Source organism: Rhinatrema bivittatum, chromosome 6, assembly GCF_901001135.1.
Source record: "Rhinatrema bivittatum chromosome 6, aRhiBiv1.1, whole genome shotgun sequence".
NCBI classification, from domain to species: domain Eukaryota; kingdom Metazoa; phylum Chordata; class Amphibia; order Gymnophiona; family Rhinatrematidae; genus Rhinatrema; species Rhinatrema bivittatum.
This window is the reverse complement of record NC_042620.1, coordinates 1604451-1627582: the sequence shown is the minus strand read 5'-3', so window position 1 is coordinate 1627582 and position 23132 is coordinate 1604451. Positions and strand designations below refer to the sequence as shown.

General features: G+C 53.7%; 1 protein-coding gene across 2 annotated transcripts in view; it reads right to left on the bottom strand.

Moving 5' to 3' along the window:
• The window catches only part of STK11IP (serine/threonine kinase 11 interacting protein), a 272418-nt gene that overhangs the window by 92178 nt on the left and 157108 nt on the right, over nt 1-23132 (bottom strand). For both annotated transcript variants that reach the window (XM_029604968.1, XM_029604969.1), the window contains exon 19: nt 7723-8086. In XM_029604968.1, coding sequence (XP_029460828.1) covers nt 7723-8086 — 364 coding nt within the window. The remainder of the gene's footprint in view (nt 1-7722; nt 8087-23132) is intronic.

Below are 23132 nucleotides of genomic sequence, written 5' to 3'. Positions count from 1 at the left end.
GTGCATACAGGAGGTGATCACATGATACAGGTGAGCATGGGAGGGTGGGGAGGAGGTGATCATATGATACAGGTGTGCATGGGAGGGTGGGGAGGAGGTGTGCATACAGGAGGTGATCACATGATACAGGTGTGCATGGGCAGGTGGGGAGGAGGTGATCATATGATACGGGTGTGCATGGGAGGGTGGGGAGGAGGTGTGCATACAGGAGGTGATCACATGATACAGGTGTGCATGGGCAGGTGGGGAGGAGGTGATCATATGATACAGGTGTGCATGGGAGGGTGGGGAGGAGGTGATCATATGATACAGGTGAGCCTGGGAGGGTGGGGAGGAGGTGATCATATGATACAGGTGTGCATGGGAGGGTGGGGAGGAGGTGTGCATACAGGAGGTGATAAGAAAATTATTACTTACCTGCTAATTTTCGTTCCTGTAGTACCATGGATCAGTCCAGACAGTGGGTTATGTCCCCAATCCAGCAGATGGAGTCAGCCAAAGCTTCGAGGGGGCGTCACCATAAGTACTACTACCCCCTCTGCAGGAGTTCAGTATCGAGTATATCAAAGCCCGAGTAAACAAACCCCCGTATTGGATCAAGTTGAAAGTAAACGGCAACAATAAGCCGCTTAACCTAAGTAAAGAACTGCAACCGTCCCACCAACGGGTAGGGGGTGATGAATACAGCGTGTCAACCCAACAGGGCACTGTGACAAACAGTGAAAACTGAGAAATCGTGAAAGACAGAAAACACGACTGTATCTTAGAACAACAGCCAAGCAGGATTAGAACCCAAACGCGGTGGGCGTCTGGACTGATCCATGGTACTACAGGAACGAAAATTAGCAGGTAAGTAATAATTTTCTTTTCCCTGTACGTACCTGGATCAGTCCAGACAGTGGGATGTACCCAAGCTTCCCTAACTCGGGTGGGGTCCTGCGAGGCCTGCACGTAGAACCTGTTCGCCAAAGTGTCCAGAGACAGAAGAGGCGAGGTGCAGACGATAGTGCCTCGAGAACGTGTGTAACGATTTCCAGGTGGCTGCGCTACAGATTTCTTGAGAGGAAACCGAGCGAGCTTCCGCCCAGGGAGCCGCCTGAGAGCGTGTAGAGTACGCTACAATGCCGGGCGGGAGAGTCCGCCCCACCCCAACGTAGCAAACGGCAATGCCGGCCTTCAGCCATGGTCGTCTTCGAGGCCTGAGATCCTGTCCTAGGGCCGGACCAAAGTACGAAGAGATGGTCAGAAGTCCGGAGGTCATTCGTAGCCTCCAGGTAGAGGAGCAGTGTGCGCTTGACATCCAGGAGTCGGAGAGCCCTCGGCTCAGAGGAGGAGAAGGACGGCAGTCCCACCGTCTGATTGACGTGAAACGTAGACAGCACCTTCGGAAGGAAGGAAGGAACAGTGCGAAGAGAAACTCCAGAGTCGGAGAAACGGAGATAAGGCTCTCTACACGACAGGGCCTGCAGCTCCGAGATGCGTCGAGCGGAGCAGATGGCCACCAGAAACACAGTCTTGAGGGTGAGGTCCTTGATCGTCACATTCTGCAGTGGCTCGAACGGGGGCCCCGACATGGCACGGAGCACAAGGTTGAGACTCCAATGTCCGGGTGTTGCAGCAGAGAGCCCCCGTCGCGCAGGAGCGAACCAAGGGCGGCCACCTGAACCCGGAGCGAGTTGCAGGCGAGCCCCTTGTTCACCCCCGCTTGTAGAAACTGAAGGATCTGGAGAACAGAAGCCGAAGCAGGTCTCGTGTTCTGGTCAGTACACCACAGCTCGAAAACCTTCCAGACCCGCAACCGCGTGGACACTACCGCCTCCTGGTAGCCCTGGCGCCGAAGACGGTGCCTCTCAAAAGCCAGGCCGCAAGACAGAAGAGTTCTGCCTGATCGAAAAATACCGGGTCCTGGTGCAGGAGGCGGGGGAGATGTCCCAGTCGGATGGGTCCGATGATCACCAGGTGGAGAAGGTCCGCAGCCCAGGGCCGTCTTGGCCACTCTGGGGCGACGAAGATCACAGTCCCCTGATGAGCCTCTATTCTGCGGAGTAGTCTTCCCACCAGTGGCCAAGGCGGGAACGCGTATAGGAGGAGATTTGTCGGCCACGGGAGCACTAGGGCATCCACTCCCTCCGCTCCTCGCTCTCTTCTGCGACTGAAGAAACGGGGAGCCTTGGTGTTTTGTGCGGACGCCATCAGATCCGTGTGGGGAGTTCCCCACCGCTGGACCAGAAGTTGCATCGCCTCGTCGAAGAGGGACCATCCTCTGGGATCCAGGAGCTGGCGACTGAGGAAATCCGCCTGGACGTTGTCCACGCCTGCGATGTGCGAGGCCGCCAGGCGGACCAGATGACGTTCCGCCCACTGCATCAGCATCGCTGCCTCGAGCGCGACTTGCGGGCTGCGAGTGCCGCCTTGGCGATTGATATAGGCCACCGTGGCCTCGTTGTCCGATAAGATCCGAACCTCCCGAATCCGAAGGAGTGGCAAGAAGTGTCGCAGAGCTAGTCTGACCGCTCTGGTCTCCAGGCGATTGATGGACCACTTTGTCTCCTCCGCGGACCACGTCCCCTGCGTGGCGCCGCGGCCGCAGACCGCTCCCCAGCCGACGAGGCTGGCATCGGTGGTGACCACCACCCAATCTGGCAGGTCGAGGGACACGCCGCGAGCCAGATTCTGCGGATCCAGCCACCAGCCCAGGCTGATCCTGGCAAACTGCGGCAGGGGGAGGAGCATCTGGTAGTCCTGCGACAGCGGTTTCCAACGGGAGAGAAGTGCTCTTCGTAGGGGCCGGAGGTGCGCAAACGCCCAAGGAACCATGTCGATGGTGGAGCCCATCACCCCCAGGAGCTGCAGGTAATCCCAGGAGGTGGGAACTGGTAATGCAGAGAACCGCTGTATGTGTTCTCGCAGGGCGTGCGCCTCGTCCAGGAAAAACTTCGCTCGGATGAGCCAACCGTCCAGGTAAGGAGGAACTAAAATACCCTCTTTCCGAAGAGCCGCCGCCCCGACTACCATGATCTTGGTGAAAGTGCGCGGTGCCGTCGCCAACCCGAACGGGAGCGCCACAAACTGGAAATGTTGTTCCAGGATCTTAAACCGGAGAAGACGATAATGCTCCCGGTGGATGGGGATGTGAAGGTAGGCCTCCGTCAGGTCCAAGGAGGCTAGGAACTCCCCTCGATGCACCGCCGCAATCACCGAGCGCAGCGTTTCCATCCGAAACCGAACCACCCGGAGGGATTTGTTGACTTCCCTCAAGTCCAGGGTGGGCCGGTAGGAGCCGCCCTTGGGTACCACGAAGTAGATGGAATAATGGCCCAAACCCACCTCTCTGGAGGGCACGGGCGCAGTGGCGCCAATCTCCCGAAGCCTGTCCAGTGTCAACTGTACCTCCCTTCGCTTGGAGACCGATCCGCAGGGGGAGAAGATGAACCGTCCCTTTGGAGCGCGGACAAATTCCAACGAGTAGCCGTATTCTATGGTGTCCAAGACCCACTGGTCCGAGGTGATCCGCGCCCACTCCTTGTAGAAGAATGCCAGCCGTCCCCCAATCTGGGGGACGGTGGAGTGGGCGAGCCGAACATCATTGGGAGGACGTGGGAGAGGGTTGTCCCGTTCCCGAGGCGGGACGCCCAGGCCTACACCCGCGAAGGGAGCGGGACCAGGGCTGCGACCTGGGGGCAGAGGGCCTGGAGACCGCCGGTCTGTAGTTCCTATAGCGCCGTTGCGCCCTGGATCTGGTGTGGGAGGACGAAAACGCCCTGGAGGGCCTGTACCTGTCCTCCGGCAGGCGATGGACTGCGCTTTCCCCCAGTGACTTGATGATCTGGTCCAAATCCTCTCCGAACAGGAACTTACCCCTGAATGGCAGGGAACCCAGGCTCGACTTGGAGGAAGTGTCCGTCGCCCAGTTGCGAAGCCATAGAAGGCGACGCGCCGCCACTACCGAGACCATGGATCGGGCCAGGACCCGAAGCAGGTCATAGAAGCAGGTCATAGGAGGCGTCAGCCCCGTAAGCCACCGCAGCTTCCAGCCTATCCGCTTGGGCGGCCTCCTCGGCCGGCAGAACCTGAGAGGTGAGAAGTTGTTGCACCCAGAGAAGACTCGCCCTCTGCGGAGACCTCGAAGACCCGCTTGAGGAAGACTTCCAACTTGTGATCCTGCGTATCCCGTAAGGCCGCGCCACCCGTCACTGGTATGGTCGTCCTCTTCGTGACCGCCGACACCGCGGAGTCCGCTTTCGGAACCTTGATGAGATCCAGGAAATCCTCTGGTAGCGGATACAGCTTCTCCATGGCCTGACTGACCTTAAGGGAAGCTTCCGGGGCGTCCCACTCCCTAGTAAGAAGCTGCAGGAAGGAATCATGGATGGGAAACGCCCGAGCCCTCGGCCGGAGGGCTGCCAGCCCCGGATCTCCCTTCTTGGCCGACGTGACGACGGCGGGCGCTACTGGAGCGGGCGGGTCCGGCGGCGGATCGAGATTCAGCTCCTGGATCCAAGACCCACTTGGAATAAGTTCGTCCAGCTCTTCTCCCTGGGAGAGACGCAGCGTGTGCGGATCGTCCCCCTCTGTGGTGGAATCCCCTTGGCCCCCTTCTCCCAGGTCCGGCCCAGGAGACGCCGGGCCTGTCACTGCTCCCTCGGAGCCCGCAGGAATCCAGGTGCGGGCGGGAGGCAGGGTGGCCCCCACACCCGCCGGGACGGGGGGGGCCTGAGAGGGAGGCGAGAGCCGCGGGACCTTGGCTGGAGACAGTGCTGCGGGAGCGACGAGGCCCTGCAGATACGCAGTGGGCATTAACAGTACAAAGTCCGGGGAGAATCCCGGCCTAGCCCCGGAGGGGGGGGACCCCGTGGGACCCTGGCCCGTCAGGCTGTTGTCCGGCAGCCAATTCGGTGGAGAAACCCTCGGGGGAGTCCCTGTCATCCAGCGCTGCCTGAGTCCCCTCAGAGCGCTGGGCATGTAAAATGGCCGCCGTTCCCGCCAGTAATGGGGGAGGGGCCGGCCCGCGCCGCCCGGGCATGCCTGACAAAACCGAAAATTCGCTAAGGAACTGCGATGGGCCCTCCCTCCCGGGGAGGCACCGGGCACAGATCCCTTCACGGGCAATCCGCGATCTCGGCTCACCGCAGGTCGAGCAACGTGCTGGCCGCGGCATCGTGAGCACTGCTGGCAACGGAGGAGACAGGCAAAATAAACGAAATGCCTCGGGGGGGGCCCGCGAAGGAAAAACGCCGGCGCGGGGGGGCCCGAGCGGCCTGCACTGCCCGCCGATGAAGAACGGTGCCGCGGGGGGGCCCGAGCGGCCTGCACTGCCCGCTGATGAAGAACGGTTCCGCGGGGGGGCCCGAGCGGCCTGCACTGCCCGCCGATGAAGAACGGTGTCGCGGGGGGGCCCGAGCGGCCTGCACTGCCCGCCGATGAACGGTGCCGCGGGGGGGCCCTCCTGGCCTCACAACCCGCCAACGAAGATCTCCCCGCTCACCTCCGCAGCCCACGAGGAACCGGCAAAATGGCTGCTGGTGAGGGAGAAAAACGCGGCGAAGCCGAAGCAGCCGCGAGCAAAATCAGCTGCAAAGAGAAACACAGAAGAATGCACTTACCCCGGTTCACAAGTTACAGCTAGCACCGAGAGAGAAAGAGAGTGAGAGACAACGCAGAGGGAAGTCACGCCGTCCCAAATTGAACCCTCTTTAACTTTTTTTTTTTTTTTTTTTTTTAAATAAAGCAAACTTGATCCAACAGAAACAGTGAGAGAAAAACAGAGAAGACAAGTAATCACTGTAAGAAATGGTTTCAGGCAATCTGGAGCAACCCAGATTCTACTACTCGCATCTGCTGGAGTCAGAAGATACTGGACTCCTGCAGAGGGGGTAGTAGTACTTATGGTGACGCCCCCTCGAAGCTTTGGCTGACTCCATCTGCTGGATTGGGGACATAACCCACTGTCTGGACTGATCCAGGTACGTACAGGGAACACATGATACAGGTGTGCTTGGTTGGGTGGGGAGGTGGTGTGCATACAGGAGGTGATCACATGATACAGGTGTGCATGGACAGGTGGGGAGGAGGTGATCACATGATACAGGTGTGCATGGGCAGGTGGGGAGGAGGTGATCATATGATACAGGTGTGCATGGGAGGGTGGGGAGGAGGTGATCATAAGATACAGGTGTGCATGGGCAGGTGGGGAGGAGGTGATCATAAGATACAGGTGTGCATGGGCAGGTGGGGAGGAGGTGATCATATGATACAGGTGTGCATGGGAGGGTGGGGAGGAGGTGATCATAAGATACAGGTGTGCATGGGAGGGTGGGGAGGAGGTGATCACATGATACAGGTGTGCATGGGAGGGTGGGGAGGAGGTGATCATAAGATACAGGTGTGCATGGGAGGGTGGGGAGGAGGTGATCACATGATACAGGTGTGCATGGGAGGGTGGGGAGGAGGTGTGCATACAGGAGGTGATCACATGATACAGGTGTGCATGGGAGGGTGGGGAGGAGGTGATCACATGATACAGGTGTGCATGGGCGGGTGGGGAGGAGGTGTGCATACAGGAGGTGATCATATGATACAGGTGTGCATGGGAGGGTGGGGAGGAGGTGATCACATGATACAGGTGTGCATGGGAGGGTGGGGAGGAGGTGATCACATGATACAGGTGTGCATGGGAGGGTGGGGAGGAGGTGATCACATGATACAGGTGTGCATGGGAGGGTGGGGAGGAGGTGATCACATGATACAGGTGTGCATGGGAGGGTGGGGAGGAGGTGATCGTATGATACAGGTGTGCATGGGCAGGTGGGGAGGAGGTGATCGTATGATACAGGTGTGCATGGGAGGGTGGGGAGGAGGTGATCATATGATACAGGTGTGCATGGGAGGGTGGGGAGGAGGTGATCATATGATACAGGTGTGCATGGGAGGGTGGGAAGGAGGTGATCATATGATACAGGTGTGCATGGGAGGGTGGGGAGGAGGTGTGCATACAGGAGGTGATCATATGATACAGGTGTGCATGGGAGGGTGGGGAGGAGGTGATCACATGATACAGGTGTGCATGGGAGGGTGGGGAGGAGGTGATCGTATGATACAGGTGTGCATGGGCAGGTGGGGAGGAGGTGATCATATGATACAGGTGTGCATGGGCAGGTGGGGAGGAGGTGATCATATGATACAGGTGTGCATGGGAGGGTGGGGAGGAGGTGATCATATGATACAGGTGTGCATGGGAGGGTGGGGAGGAGGTGATCATATGATACAGGTGTGCATGGGAGGGTGGGGAGGAGGTGATCATAAGATACAGTTGTGCATGGGAGGGTGGGGAGGAGATCACATGATACAGGTGTGCATGGGAGGGTGGGGAGGAGGTGATCACATGATACAGGTGAGCATGGGAGGGTGGGGAGGAGGTGATTACATGATACAGGTGTGCATGGGAGGGTGGGGAGGTGTGCATACAGGAGGTGATCACATGATACAGGTGAGCATGGGAGGGTGGGGAGGAGGTGATCACATGATACAGGTGTGCTTGGAGGGTGGGGAGGAGGTGATCATATGATACAGGTGTGCATGGGAGGGTGGGGAGGAGGTGATCATATGATATAGGTGTGCTTGGAGGGTGGGGATAGTGTAGGTGTGGGGTTTGTGCTCAGAGAGGAGGGGGGAGTGCATGCTGTAGTTACAAGGGATATGTTTGGATGGGACAGAGGTACTCACGAGGGCTCAGCTGCCACATTTCTTCTGGTTCTTGCTCCTGGGCCTTTGGGGGCATAGCTGACCCTTGGGGAGGGCTTCCGTAGTGGTAACTTCCCATCAGACTGCCCCCACTAGTGTCAGTTCTGCTCAGGGAGGAGGAGTGGGGGCTTTTTTCTCCATGGCTTCTGGTGCAGGAGATGTCAGAGCTGGAGGAGCCTGTGTTCTGCATCTCAACATTCGCCAAGTTGTTACAGGAATCTAACCCTGCAGCCGTCACGTCTCCTTTCTCCTCTGTCCAGACAGCTCCAGGCCCATCAGGCATGCATGTGTCTCTTCTGCAGTCTGCAGGGCTGGGGCTAGCCTCTCTGCTCTGCTGCTCCTGGCCCTGAAACAAATATTTGAAGATGTTCAGTCTGTGTGCAAATCTGTATGGAAAGCTTGTTTAAAGGAGAAGGATTCCTATACCCGCGGAAATGTCTGCTGCGAGTGTGCACAGCCCGAAGGAAAGTAGATTTCTTGTGACAACAGCAAAAAACCCTACCTATGAAAAAGGTGGCACTGCAAGTGTTACACTGGGCCCTAGAACACCAACACACCTATTAGGGAAACAGAACAAGTCCTACGGTACCTGAATGCAAATCCACTTTGAAGTATTTGAAAGGAAAATTAGTTTCTTACCTGATAATTTTCGTTCCTGTAGTACCAAGGATCAGTCCAGGACACCTGGGTTGTGACTCCGCACCAGTAGATGGAGACAGACTAAAACTTGTGGGCGGAGCCATATATGCTCCTGTGCCAGTCACAGCCCCTCAGTCATACGTAATGTCAAAGTAGAACACAACCAGAGAACTAAACTAGCTATAAACCGCTAAAAGAACGGGGAAAGAAACACCCCTCCTGGAAACGGACTCTTCAACCGAGAGAGCTAAACAAGCGGAACAGAATAATTCAGAACAAGAGCGGACTCTCCATTACTTCAGCGCAGCACTGCGGGCGGGATCCTGGACTGATCCTTGGTACTACAGGAACGAAAATTATCAGGTAAGAAACTAATTTTCCTTTCCCTGTACGTACCAGGATCAGTCCAGGACACCTGGGATGTACCAGAGCAAACCTACTGAGGGTGGGAAGCAGAGAGTCCCGCTCGGAGTACCCTCTCTCCAAAACCCCCGGAATCGGTAGCCCGGACATCCAACCGGTAATGCCGGATAAAGGTATGCAACAACTTCCAGGTAGCCGCCCTGCAAATCTCTTGAGGCGACACCTGCGAAGCTGCCGCCCAAGACGCCGCTTGAGATCGAGTCGAGTGAGCCCTCAGGCCCACGGGAAGTGGTTTTCCCCGCATCAAGTACGCCGAACCAATGGCCTCCATGAGCCAACGGGCGATCGTTGTGCGGGACGCTGCGGCTCCTTTCTTTGGACCAGAGAACAGGACAAACAGATGATCCGTGACCCGAAACGGATTAGTGACCTCCAGATATCGGAGGAGGGATCTCCGCACGTCAAGCTTCCTTAAGTCCCTTGCTTCTGGGACGGAGGACTCCCTTCCCGCGAAAGCGGGCAACTCCACCGATTGATTCACGTGAAAAGACGAAACAACTTTGGAAGGAACCGTCCGCAAGAGACTCCGGAATCTGAAATACGCAAGAAAGGTTCCCTACAGGACAGGGCCCGTAACTCGGAAACACGCCGTGCCGAGGCAATCGCCACCAAGAACACCGTTTTTTAAAGTGAGATCCTTAAGAGTTGCGCGTTTCAAGGGCTCAAACGGCGCCGCGCATAGAGCGGAGAGAACCCAATTGAGGTTCCAAGCCGGACAAGGGAGACGCAATGGAGGACGAAGGTGCTTAGCTCCCCAAAGGAAACGAGAAATATCCGGGTGAAGCGCCAGGGACGTACCACGGCCCTTACCTCACAAACAACCAAGCGCCGCTACTTGAACCCTTAGAGAACTGCACGCCAGACCTTTGGCTAGACCTGCCTGGAGAAAACACCAGAATGTCGGAAACTGAAGCCGAAGTGGGGTCCACCCCACGCTGCACGCACCATTCCTCAAAAACCACCCAGACACGGACATAAGCCAGAGATGTCGACTGTTTCCTGGAACGCAGCAACGTAGCCACCACCGCATCTGAGTAACCTTTACTCTTCAGGCGCCTCCTCTCAAAAACCATGCCGCGAGACAGAAGTGATCCGCATCCTCCAAACAGACGGGGCCCTGATGGAGTAGGCCCGCCATTCCTTGGAGCCGAAGGGGTGCCGCTACTGCCAGCTGGACGAGGTCTGCGAACCACGGCCGGCGCGGCCACTCCGGTGCCACCAAGATCACCTTGGCCGGGTGCAACTCTATGCGCCGTAGAATCTTGCCGATCATCGGCCACGGGGGAAACACGTAGAGCAACACATCCGTCGGCCATGGAAGCACCAACGCATCGACGCCTTCTGCCCCCCGTTCTCGACGTCGACTGTAAAATCGCGGAGCCTTCGCATTGTGCCACGTGGCCATCAGATCCATGTGGGGCACACCCCACGTTTCGCAAATGAGAAGGAACGCTTCGTCCCCCAGCTCCCACTCTCCGGGATCTAAGCGATGACGGCTGAGAAAATCCGCCTGAACGCTGTCGACTCCCGCAATGTGAGATGCTGCTATGTTGCTGAGATGCAGCTCTGACCAAGCCATCAAGCGCTGAGCCTCCTCCGCCACCTGGGGGCTCCTTGTTCCGCCCTGGCGGTTGATGTATGCCACGGTGGTCGCATTGTCCGACAACACTCGGACTGCCTTTCCCCGCAGCAACGGCAGGAAGGCTTGTAGGGCCAGATGGACCGCTCTGGTCTCTAGGCGATTGATAGACCACTGGGCTTGCGACACTGACCATCGGCCTTGGACCGAGCTGCCTAGGCAGACCGCCCCCCAACCGGAGAGGCTGGCATCCGTGGTTACCACTGTCCAATCGGGCACCAGAAGGGAGACTCCAGAAGACAGATGACTGGGATCCAGCCACCAGAGTAGGCTGGACCTCGCGTGTCCCGCTGGAGGAAGCGGGAGATGGAAGTCCTCCGAGACCGGCTTCCAGCGGGACAGTAAGGAGGACTGTAATGGTCGCAGATGAGCGAATGCCCAGGGAACCAGCGCCAGCGTGGAGGCCATAGACCCTAGGACCGTAAGGTAGTCGCAGACTCGCGGTCGGCGGAGAGACAATAAGCGCCGTACTTGAGATTGTAGTTTGCACACCTGGTCGTGCGACAGGAACACCTTGCCCTGCTTCGTGTCGAACACCGCTCCTAGATATTCCAAGGTCTGCGTGGGTGCCAGATGACTTTTGCTGAAGTTGACCACCCATCCCAGGGACTGCAGGAGATGGAGGACCCTGGCCACCGACTTCCAACACTGATCCTCGGACCTCGCCCGAATCAGCCAATCGTCCAGATAAGGATGAACCAGGAGACCTGCTCGGCGCAACTGCGCTGCCACCACAACCATCACCTTCGTGAATGTACGGGGAGCTGTCGCGAGCCCAAACGGGCGCGCCCAAAACTGATAATGCCGTCCTAGAATGCAGAACCTGAGGAAGCTTTGGAACGACGGCTGAATGCCTATGTGAAGATACGCCTCCGTGAGATCCAGGGAGGCCAGGAACTCGCCGGGCCGTACCGTACCGCAGCAATGACTGACCGAATCGTCTCCATTTTGAAGTGAGGAACGCGAAGGCATCGGTTTACCCCCCTTGAGATGCAGAATTGGTCTGGACGTGCTGTCTTTCTTTGGGACGATGAAGTAAATGGAGTAACGGCCCTTGCCTTGTTGGCTGACCGGGACGGGGGAAATGGCTTCCAATGCTTCTAAGCGTCGGATGGTGTCTAGCACCGCCGCCTTCTTCTCGGGGGCCTTGCAGGGCGAGGCAAGGAACTTGTCCGCTGGAGTGCGAGCAAAATCTAACGCGTAGCCGTGTCTTATCACGTTGAGGATCCACTGGTCCGACGTTACACCGGGCCATCTCTCGCAAAAGGACATCAACCGCACCCCGACGTTCTGCTGGGGGCGCGGCGGGAGAGGGGCCGACCACCTTTCATTGCGAAGACTTGGCCCCCGTGATCGCCAGGGGACCCCCTTGCCTTCCGAAGCGCTTCCCCCGAAAGGACTGCTGCTGCTGCCACTGCGGGGCACGGGAGGAAGAAGACCTTTGAATGGCAGCGCCCAGAGGTGAGCCTTGGAAGAGCCATCTGCCGCCCAGTTGCGTAGCCACAGGAGTCGGCGAGCCGAAACCGCAGCCACCATGGATCTCGCCGACGTGCGCAGCAGATCGTGGAAAGCATCTGCGCCATATGCTATTGCCGCCTCCAACCTATCCGCCTGCGCTGCCTCGTCTGCAGAAAGATCCGCATTGGCCTGTAGAACTTGAGCCCAGCGCAATCTAGCTTGCATAGCGAAATTCGTGCAGATGGCGGCTCGTACTCCCAGCACGGAAACCTCGAAAATCTTCTTAAGCTGCACTTCCAGCTTCCTGTCCTGAAGATCCCTGAGGGCTGTCGCTCCCGTGAGTGGGATAGTGGATTTCTTTGTTACCGCAGAAACCGCCGAATCCACCTTGGGAAGTTTGAGAAGGTCCAGCGCATCCTCCGGGAGCGGGTAAAGCTTGTCCATGGCTTTGCTGACCTTCAGACCCAATTCTGGGGTGTCCCATTCCCGGAACAGGATGTCCGTTGAAGAAAAATGAAACGGAAAAGCCACTGCCGGACCCGTGAGGCCTAACAGGACCGGATCCATGTTCGCCTCCTGCCGAACCACTACCGGAGGGGCCTCTATACCCAGCTCCTGGAGAATGGCCGGAATTAAGGGTGGCAGTTCCTCCCTGCGAAAGAGCCGGACCACCTTGGGATCGTCTCCCTCCACTGCCTGTGATCCTTTTCCTGCGCCGGATGGAGCGGATCCGCCTTAGGGGCTCTTCAGGGGAATCAGTGTCTGCCCCCGTGGAGGAATCTGAGTCCGCCTCCTGTGGGACGCCACGTGGAGGCCTCTTCCCCCTGGAAGAGGCCTCGGGGGCACTTCCGCAACCCCCGATGGCCTCTTGGATTTCTTCAGCCGTGGAGCCTTGCAGGATTCCCTCCGGCCGCACTTGCTTTTCTTATATTTCAGGATTTTGCGCAGCAAAAGCGCAAAGTCCTCAGAAAAGGAGCCAGAATCGGAAGAAACCTCAGCGGGGCTCCCCGGGGCCCCCGAGGGACCCCCCCTCGCCGCGATTCGGGGGGGGCCCCCGAGGGACACCCCCCCGCCGCGATTCGTTGAGGAGACAGCGCGGGAGGCAAGGCCGAAGGCCCTGCCGTTTCCCGCGCCATTTCGCGGCCGGTGGCCAAAATGGCCGCCGCTCCCGCACTGAGCGGGAAAAACTCCTGGGGCCTCTCAACCGCGCCCCCCCCCGCTCGGCGGCGGTCGCGCGGGTCGCAAACGAGCCCCCCGAGACGCCCCGGACGACCCTTCATCTCCAGGGATGCAGGCAGCACAAAAGCCCTCGCGCGCGCCGAGCCGCAGGCCCTGCAAACCGAGCCACGAGGCATGCCGGCGAAAACGGCGCGAAGAAGGAGACCACGGCAGCAAAACAATAAATAAATAAAATTCGCGCGAACGGCCTCCCCCCTGCCAGCAGCGCCCCCCCCGAGAGCAGACGCGAAGAAAACAGAGAGCCGGCACAAAAATAAAAACACACTTTTTTTTTTTTTTTTTTTACAAAAAAACGCCTGTCGCTGTCCGTGGTCCTGGAGCCCTAATCCAGCAGGGGTGAGTGAACCGGGCTCCCCGGTGTCACCCCTGACGCTGCTACTAGGAAAGCCGGGTCCTCGACCCTAGCAGCGGCCTCAACCAGGGGGGGGTAGTCCCCTCAGGACCTCTCAACCCCCCTGGGAGGCAGGGCGGACGGACGTCAGTGACAATTTGGCAAAAATCCCAATTACAAACACCGTAGCCTAAACTGGCCTAAAACCAAAAAGAAATAACCAACCCTGACGGAGTACCAGAACCAGGGCAGGGAGGAGCTGTGACCGCACCTGCACCATCTACTGGAGACAGAGTAAGACTGAGGGGCTGTGACTGGCACAGGAGCATATATGGCTCCGCCCACAAGTTTTAGTCTGTCTCCATCTACTGGTGCGGAGTCACAACCCAGGTGTCCTGGACTGATCCTGGTACGTACAGGGAAAGGCAAATTATAAATCAAATCTAATACACAATAACTCTCTGATAGCAGAATACACCTTGTCTGTGTCACACATGCAGACCCTCACCAAATACAGACTGAAGGACCACATGGGAGGGGGGCAGCGGGAGAAGGAACAGGACCTGGGTGCGTAGCTGAAGTTTGCCAGTGAACATTGAGGGATGGTTGCAGGAACAGGGCATGAATTGCTCTGCGGTCAGACAATCACATGGTGTGAAAGAAGTGGTCCATCATGCTGGCTGGGGGGGGGGGTCAAGAAGGGAGGGAAGCAGGGGGTCCCTTTTAGCCTAGAACGGTTGTCCTAAGGCCAGCCCAGTGACCGCAAATCAGAAACCGATGAGATGTTCCCAACAATCACCGGTATATAAAAACTGATAAATAAATAAACAAACATAACAAGCAGACAAAAGTGAAGTGGGAACCCCAAGAACCCATGCAGAGCAAAACTGGAGAAACAAACAAATGCATTTCCTCCTGTCCAAGGCAAAATATAAAGATACACAGAGATGAGAAAGCAAACCCAAGACGTCTCACAAAGGAATGAGCAGGAAGCACTCTTATAATCCTGGGGAAAAGAGGAGAAGCCGCTGATAACCTTTCTTCCTGTAGTACCACAGATCAGTCCAGACTCCTGGGTTTTGCCTCCCTGTCAGCAGATGGAGACAGAGAAAGTTTTACTGACACTGGCATATAACTTGCTGTGCCACCTGCAGTCCCTCAGTATTGACCTGTACCCAGGCCAAAATACCACTGAACATAATCAAACACATCCCTGCATAACATGTCCCCCTGAACGAGCAGAAGGATGTGGAAACCCCCCTAATGGGGAACAGTCCTTTCCAACGCTAGCCACAGGAGAAACGAAAATGAAGCCCTGTTCCAGTCTTCAGTCTATTTACACTAACAGATCCAGCGGACCTCAAGCCTCTTCACCCCAACTAGGCAGGAGTCTGGACTGATCCGTAGTACTACAGGAACGAAGATTAGCAGGTAAGAACCAATTTTCCTTTCTCTGTAAGTAACCAGATCAGTCCAGACTCCTGGGACGTACCCAAGCTTCCCTAAACAGGGTGGGACTGCGAGAGTCTCGCTTGAAGCACACACTTACCAAAGCCCATGGCATCTGGAGCCTGGACATCCAAATGATAATGTCTCGTGAAAGGGTGCAATGACTTCCCTGCAAAAATCTTGTGGCGACATTTGCTGATATTCGGCCTAGGATGCCGCTTTGAAGAAATATGCACAGCTGTGGGAACCCAGTACAGCTGTAATATTCCAAAGAATGACCGATCCTTGTGTGGTAGGGCCTGGCCAGCTCTGTTTCACTGGACAGAAAGACACTGGTGGACAGAACATACATGCATAAAAAATAATAGCAGCAACATATTGAACACTGAGGTTGGCCTGTAGGACACGTGCTCTGAGTTGGCAGCCAGAGTATTTCAATATGCACTGTGGGGGACAGGATTTGAATTCTGTGCCCGCAGGAAAGGGGGATATAAAATAGTTTTTTCCAGAAAGGAGTGACACTAAAGAACAAAGGAAGAAGAGAGGATATGGTTAGCAATAGAAGAACAGGTGTGAACAGATGCAGGCTGGACACTGGGAATGTAACAAAGGACTGACCAATAACAAATGTGCTGGCTGTCGCGTACCCACACAAATAAAAGGAACCTATTGGAAAGATGTACTTTGGAGAGAAATGCACAGGGATATCTTGTAACTTGTAGCATTCTCTTCCCAGGAAGAAGGAGCTAACAATAAACTATTGAACACTAAGTGAGGTCAATTTTGTATGCATGAAGATATTTGCAGGCTATTGAAATAATTTTACTAAATTTGACAAATTGGCTTCATGTGTAGCTCCTCCTGTCTGTCTGGTTCTGGTAAGAGAACATTTTAATTATAGTAAAACATGGAGACAAGCACCTGAAAGGTTTAGCCCGTATTAGCCTTCTGCTTCCTCACTCCTGGTAGGGAGGACAGACAAAGGAAACTGCAGGAGGAGAGAGATTCCTCTCTCCACTGCTCCCCGGCTAATCAGAGACCCAAGGGGGCCCTGGAACCTCTGTCTGAGGAGGAGGACCTCCTAGGGGAGGATCCTGAGGATACAACAGGTTTTTCTACTGATTTTGTGCTACTGCTCTACAAGGCATATCTCGCCAGGAAGGCCACAGAATGCCGCCTTTCCAGGCAGGAGGGCCCACAGGTCCACAGCCAATGTGGTGACCAGTGTTCAGTGAGTCCTGAGTCAGGCTATGCATTCGAAAGCTGCAAACAAGCCCTTGGAAGAGTCTGATGAATGGGAGTCTCTGGCAGAGGACCTCCCAGAGCTAGATTCTTCTCCAGATCGACAAGATCCGGATGAAGAGCGGGGCCGAGCCCCAACTGTGGAAGGAGACGACCCTAAATTGGTTCATCTTTTCCACAGGGAAGAATTGTGGCCCATGATTCCCTGTGTACTTAAGGAGCTGGGAATTAAGGCTCCATGAGAAGAATCTGATCATGAAGAGGTGGACCCAGTCATGGAGGGCTTTAAAGGTCTGGCAAAGGCTTTCCTTATCCATAAGTCTATAAAGAAGCTAGAGCTTTGGGAGTGGAAGACTCCAGACACCGATTTGAAAGTTAGTAAAGCAATGAACAAGTTATAGCCATTACCGGAGGACACATTAGAATTGTTGCGACTGCCAAAGGTGGATGCCTTGGTGTTGGCTGTTATGAAAAGACAACCATTCCTGTCTCGCTCGTTGCTAGATGTTCCGTTAATTGTAAACCGATGTGATGTTACTAAACGAATGTCTGTATATAAAAGCTACAAACAAATAAATAAATGTCTGTCTGTGGTCTTGGTCAGACAGCTCCTTTGGTTCCGGAACTCGTCGGCGGACGTTTGGTCTCAGTCTCATCTAGGGGCCTTACCCTTTAAGGGGAAACTGTTTTTTTGCAGAGACTTAGAGGAGCTTGTGAAGTATCTGTGTGAGAATAAGTGCCATAAGTTGCCAAAGGATAAGCCGAAGGGCGGCAAAGTTTCCTTCTCCACGCAGCCTCGCCTTCAGATGAATTGGAAATTCATTCCAATGAATTGAGGCCAGTCCACTCCTTGGTGCAGCCTTAGGGGTTCGGTTGATTCTTTAATTCGAGGAGTGGGCCAAGATCACGCTGGACCAATGGGTCCTAAGTGTGATAAGACAAGGTTACGCTTTAGAGTTTGCTCACCCGCTAAAGGACTTGTTTATTGTGTCTCCTTGCGCTTACGCAAACAAAAGACAGATGGCTTGGGAGACCATCAACTGTTTATGGATGCTGGGATCCATTGTCCCCATATCTGTGGGGGAATGGGAAGGTATTCCGTTCTTACCTGCTAATTTTTGCTCCTGGGAAGGCAGCTGCATCGGTATCACCCATGATCCCCGCGGTGTTCTGATGCCTCCCTGACACTCTCACAAGTGTTGCCGAGCTGCTCTCTCCTCCAAAGAGGCAGCGGGAACACAGGCCGGTTTGAGACAGTTGTATGCGCGTCTCCCCACACACTGAGCACCGGCTGCTGCATAGCATGGCTCCCGCCGGGTTGCTCACATGCGCCTCGACCGCCGCTCAGAGGACGCTGAGGAAACACAGCCCTTCACCTGCCACCTGTGATCTGTCCCACGGAATGAACCTGTGATCTGTCCCACAGAATAAACATGACATGACAAGAAAAAAGGAAACTTTTTTTTAAGCTTCAAAGCTTTAAAAAAACCTTTAAAGCATTTCCCTGAAGCTGGGCAGCAGGCACCAGACATCCTCCTGGCAGGGGGTGGGAGCTGGCATGACAAGTTTTCCACCCCCAGCAGCAAAAAGAACAAGCCAAAAAGGGTTTCCAACCCCTACTTGTCCACCTCAAAAGCAGAAGGGATGGACCCACCAGGACCTGCCAAACCTTCTAGGAGGAACTCTTCTCTCCAAATCCTAAACTACACTTTTTCTTTTTTTTAAACTAATTTTCAGACTGCAGGTTCTGCACCACCACCGTCTGCTGGAGACAGAGAAATACTGAGGGACTGCAGGTGGCACACAAGGTCACAAGCCAGTGCCAGCGAAACTTTCTGTCTCCATCTGTTGGAAGGGAGGTAAAACCCAGGAGTCTGGAGAATCCATGTTTCCTGCCAACAGGCCTGAACCCCGATCAGAGATTAATATTTCTGTCCTGCTCCTAGAAAAAAGGGCGGACTCTTCAGGCTCCTTCCGTGGAACTTCATTGTCCCATCGCATCCATTTGAAAGCCACAATACACCAGCACCGTCTGGAAACTGCTCATATTGGATCAATGAAAGATTATGGAGGCAATTTTCACAGGCATTTCCAGGGCAAACTAGAGATGACACATGGAAAATATTCCTTTGAAAATTCTGCTCCCCATCCCGTAAGGGCAAGACGAGGAGCGGTGCCAGTGATGGGGTCAGGTTGGGTCAGCTGAAGTACATGAGGGATTTAATTTTAAAATCTCACACTCATACTTTGAAAATCAGTTTACATGTCAGTTTGAAGGCCTGCAAGCTACTACCTCCCAATTTAGAAAGCTACCAAAATATTAAAGAATGAAAAGAGACATCAGATAGCAGCAAAGCAGACTTCATGCTTTCACCCGTGAGACCACGATGGTATGAGACAGACAGTGCCCACAGAGGACACCCCAAACACCAGGCATGCTCCAAGTCTAACAGATTCACAAGGCCCAGAGAGGACACCTCAAATGCCAGGCAAACACCAGAAATTCAGAGTGAAGTGATAACAGGAGAGCAGAGGGGGCACAGGGATGGGAAAACATGGAGGGGGGCTCCAGGTTCTAAATGAGCCCAGGGAAGAGGGGTGCTATAGGCCCTAGGAGGACGGGAAAATTGGTTCTTACCTGCTAATTTTCCTTCCTGTAGTACCACGGATCAGTCCAGTCAGCTGGTTTTGCCTCCCCTCCAGCAGATGGAGACAGAGAAGTTTTTGACTGACACTGCCACTTAAGCTGAGGTGCCACCTGCAGTCTGCCAGTATTGAACTGTACTCAAGTCAGATTAATAGCAAAAAACAACCACACTGACTACCGTGTTTCCCCCAAAATAAGCCCTAGCTTGAGTTTTCAGGATTTTTGGAGTGGGCTTGAAATATAAGCCCTACTCCAAAAATAAGCCCTAGTTATAGGTGGATGCACAGTTGCCCTACCCCCCCCCCCCCCAAGACATACCGAAAGTCCCTGGTGGTCCAGCGGGGTCCCGGGAGCGATCTCCCCCTCTCGGGCCATCGGCTGCCACTAATCAAAATGGCGCAGAAGGCCCTTTGTCCTTACCGTGTGACAGGGGCTATCGGTGCCATTGGTCAGCCTGTCACATGGTAGGAGCAATGGATGGCCCGCGCCGGCCGTCCATTGCTTCTATCTTGTGACAAAGGTCGGCCAATTAATTAAATTTGAAGGGTTGGGGTGGGTTTGGGTTTTTTTGTTTTTTTGTTTTTTTTTACAACCCTGTTGTACGGTAATGGGTTGGGGCGGGTTTCGGATATGGTTTCAGGAGGTAGCTGAAATAAAATTGGCCCGAATTGCGGGAAAACGAAATTTCCCGCAGCGGGCCGATAACGAAAAAAAAAAAGACAGCCCCTGAAAATAAGCTCTAACCTTTTTTTCGGAGCTAAAAATAATATAAGACTTGTCTTATTTTCAGAGAAACACGGTATGTACAATTTCTCCCCAAATGAGCAGAGGGAAGAAGAAACCTTGTATATTGAGTAAGAACTCTTGCCCGCACAACACACCTGCGCGGGACCAGAACTTGAAACCAAACACTGATCGAGCTGTACTCTCAACTACATGTTCTTACAAAGGCGGGAGTCTGGACTGATCAGTGGTATTACAGGAACGAAAATTAGCAGCCTGACTTCAGTGCCGGGAAAAATAATGGAAACTATTCTCAAGATCAAAATCACAAAACATATAGAAAGACATGGTTTAATGGAACAAAGTCAGCATGGCTTTACCCAGGGCAAGTCTTGCCTCACAAATCTGCTTCATTTTTTGAAGGGGTTAATAAACATGTGGATAAAGGTGAACCGGTAGATGTAGTGTATTTGAATTTTCAGAAGGTGTTTGACAAAGTCCCTCATGAGAGGCTTCTAGGAAAAGTAAAAAGTCATGGGATAGGTGGCGATGTCCTTTCGTGGATTGCAAACTGGCTAAAAGACAGGAAACAGAGAGTAGGATTAAATGGTCAATTTTCTCAGTGGAAAAGGGTAAACAGTGGAGTGCCTCAGGGATCTGTACTTGGACCGGTGCTTTTCAATATAAATATAAATGATCTGGAAAGGAATACGACGAGTGAGGTTATCAAATTTGCAGATGATTCAAAATTATTCAGAGTAGTTAAATCACAAGCGGATTGTGATACATTACAGGAGGACCTTGCAAGACTGGAAGATTGGGCATCCAAATGGCAGATGAAATTTAATGTGGACAAGTGCAAGGTGTTGCATATATTTATTTATTTAAAAACTTTTCTATACCGTCGTTTAGTGATATACCATCACAACGGTTTACAAATAGGCACATAAATAAAATCGAAATGGATTGTACTTTAACCAGAGGGTGCCGCAGTTGTTCAGATACATGATTCAATATAGGGAAAAATAACCCTTGCTGTAGTTACACGATGTTAGGTTCCATATTAGGAGCTACCACCCAGGAAATAAATCTAGGCATCATAGTGGATAACACTTTAAAATCGTCGGCTCAGTGTGTTGCAGCAGTCAAAAAAGCAAACAGAATTTTAGGAATTATTAAGAATTATTAAGAAGGGAATGGTTAATAAAACTGAAAATGTCATGATGCCTCTGTATCGCTCCATGGTGAGACCGCACCTGGAATACTGTGTACAATTCTGGTCGCTGCATCTCAAAAAAGATATAGTTGCGATGGAGAAGGTACAGAGAAGGGCGATCAAAATGATGAAGGGGATGGAACAGCTCCCCTATGAGGAAAGGTTGAAGAGGTTAGGGCTGTTCAGCTTGGAGAAGAGTCGGCTGAGGGGTCTTTAAGATTATGAGAGGTCTTGAACGAGTAGATGTGAATAAATTATTTACACTTTTGAATAATAGAAGGACAAGGGGGCATTCCATGAAGTTAGCAAGTAACATATAAGACTAATCGGAGAAAATTCTTTTTCACTCAACGCACAATAAATCTCTGGAATTTGTTGCCAGAGGATGTGGTTAGTGCAGTTAGTGTAGCTGGGTTCAAAAAAGGTTAGGATAAGTTCTTGGAGGAGAAGTCCATTAACGGCTATTAATCAAGTTTACTTAGGGAATAGCCACTGCTATTAATTGCATCAGTAGCATGGGTTCTTCTTAGTGTTTGGGTAATTGCCAGGTTCTTGTGGCCTGGTTTGGCCTCTGTTGGAAACAGGATGCTGGGCTTGATGGACCCTTGGTCTGACCCAGCATGGCAATTTCTTATGTTCTTTCCCTGTTCATACCCGGATCAGTCAAGACAGCTGGGATGTACCAAAGCTTTCTCACCCTGGGTAGGACCAGAGAGTCCCACTCGAAGCACACTGTCGCCAAAACCTGAAGCCTGCGCCCTTTCGCCTGCGTCCCGTCCGTGGAGCTGACCGAGCACGATCCTGTAGGCGCTGGGAGAAGGGCTGCGCAGCCGGCGCAGGACCCATCGGGCCGCCACGAGTCAGTCGCACGCCCGATGACGTCCGAGAAGAGCGACTAAGGCGGGGGATTTAAAGAGCCGCATCAGCTAAAATCGCCCTTTCGCCTGCGTCCCGTCCGTGGAGCTGACCCGAGCACGATCCTGTAGGCGCTGGGAGAAGGGCCGCGCAGCCGGCGCTGGGAGAAGGGCCGCGCAGCCGGCACAGGACCCATCGGGGTAAGGCCTTAATTTCTCGCCCTACCTCCAACAGCACCGCACACCTGGCTTTTCGACGCGACCAAGCACCCGATTTTTACTTACCTTCAGCAGGCCTCCCCTTGCTTCCCATAGCCGCCACGAGTCAGTCGCACGCCCGATGACGTCCGAGAAGAGCGACTAAGGAGACTGTTCCTCTATAAAACTCAATCTATTTTCTAGGCGTCACGCGCCGAGCGTCACGCGCCGAGCGTCACGCGCCTAAGGAGCGCGTCAAAGGGGCCTGCCCCTTTGAGCGCCCCTTCGAGCAGCCCCATTAGGCACCCAAGAAGGAAATATAATTTGTGTCCATGCGGCACCTAACCGGCTCCAACTACCATCGTTCCTGCCCAGCACCAATTCCCAGACGACCAGCCCAAAATGATTCTGGTGAAGTACCCAAGCCTGCTGTATGTATGAGCCATTAACGATATAGCTATGAAATTTATACCATCTCTCTGCTAAAGCTATACACTACCCTACCCTCCTAACCCCCCCTATCCCCATTCCCCCCCCGTTACTCAGCTTAACATTTGAATTGGCCTCTCCAAGACCATCACCGCTAGTCTTGCTACTCACTACTACTTTAGCCTGCTTTGTCATTTGCATATCCCTACCGCATTGTTGTTTTGCAAACATACTGATACCCTACCTTTTTATATGTACCTGTATGTTTGCTCCTCGTTGTTTTGCCATATTTTTTGCCATCACTCCTGTACCCCCCCTAACCCTGTTACTAGCTTTACACCACCGTGCAACAATGCCTCCTTTCCTTGGACATTGTACCGTAACATATCAAACAGAAATCCACCCATACAACCACCTTTTATCCACGCAGCAAACCACACACCACAAAACCCCTCAAAAAAAACAGAAGACTCATCCCCATACACACTATCACTCGCACTCAAGCCATTAGCCTATCTCTTATGTCCATCATCCTATTTAATGCACAATCTCTTCAAAAGAAAACCCATCTTCTACAAGACATTCTCACAGACTCTAATCCTGAAATATGCGCTATCACTGAAACCTGGTTCAAACAACAGGACACCCCCCTTATCAACCAATTACCCGTAGATATCTATGATATTTTCTCAATCCCAAGGAAAAAGAAGAGAGGAGGCGGTTTACTCCTAGCTGTAAAAAAAGACCTCCAGCTCTTGGCCCATAAATGTGACATACCACATCAATATGAAATTGGCTTCTTCAAGTCAAAATCACTCCAACTATGTCTCATCTATACCCCCCCTGGTCTACTCGAGAAAGATTCATCACCCCTTATCGAATTCTTCGCAAACGCACTATCACCT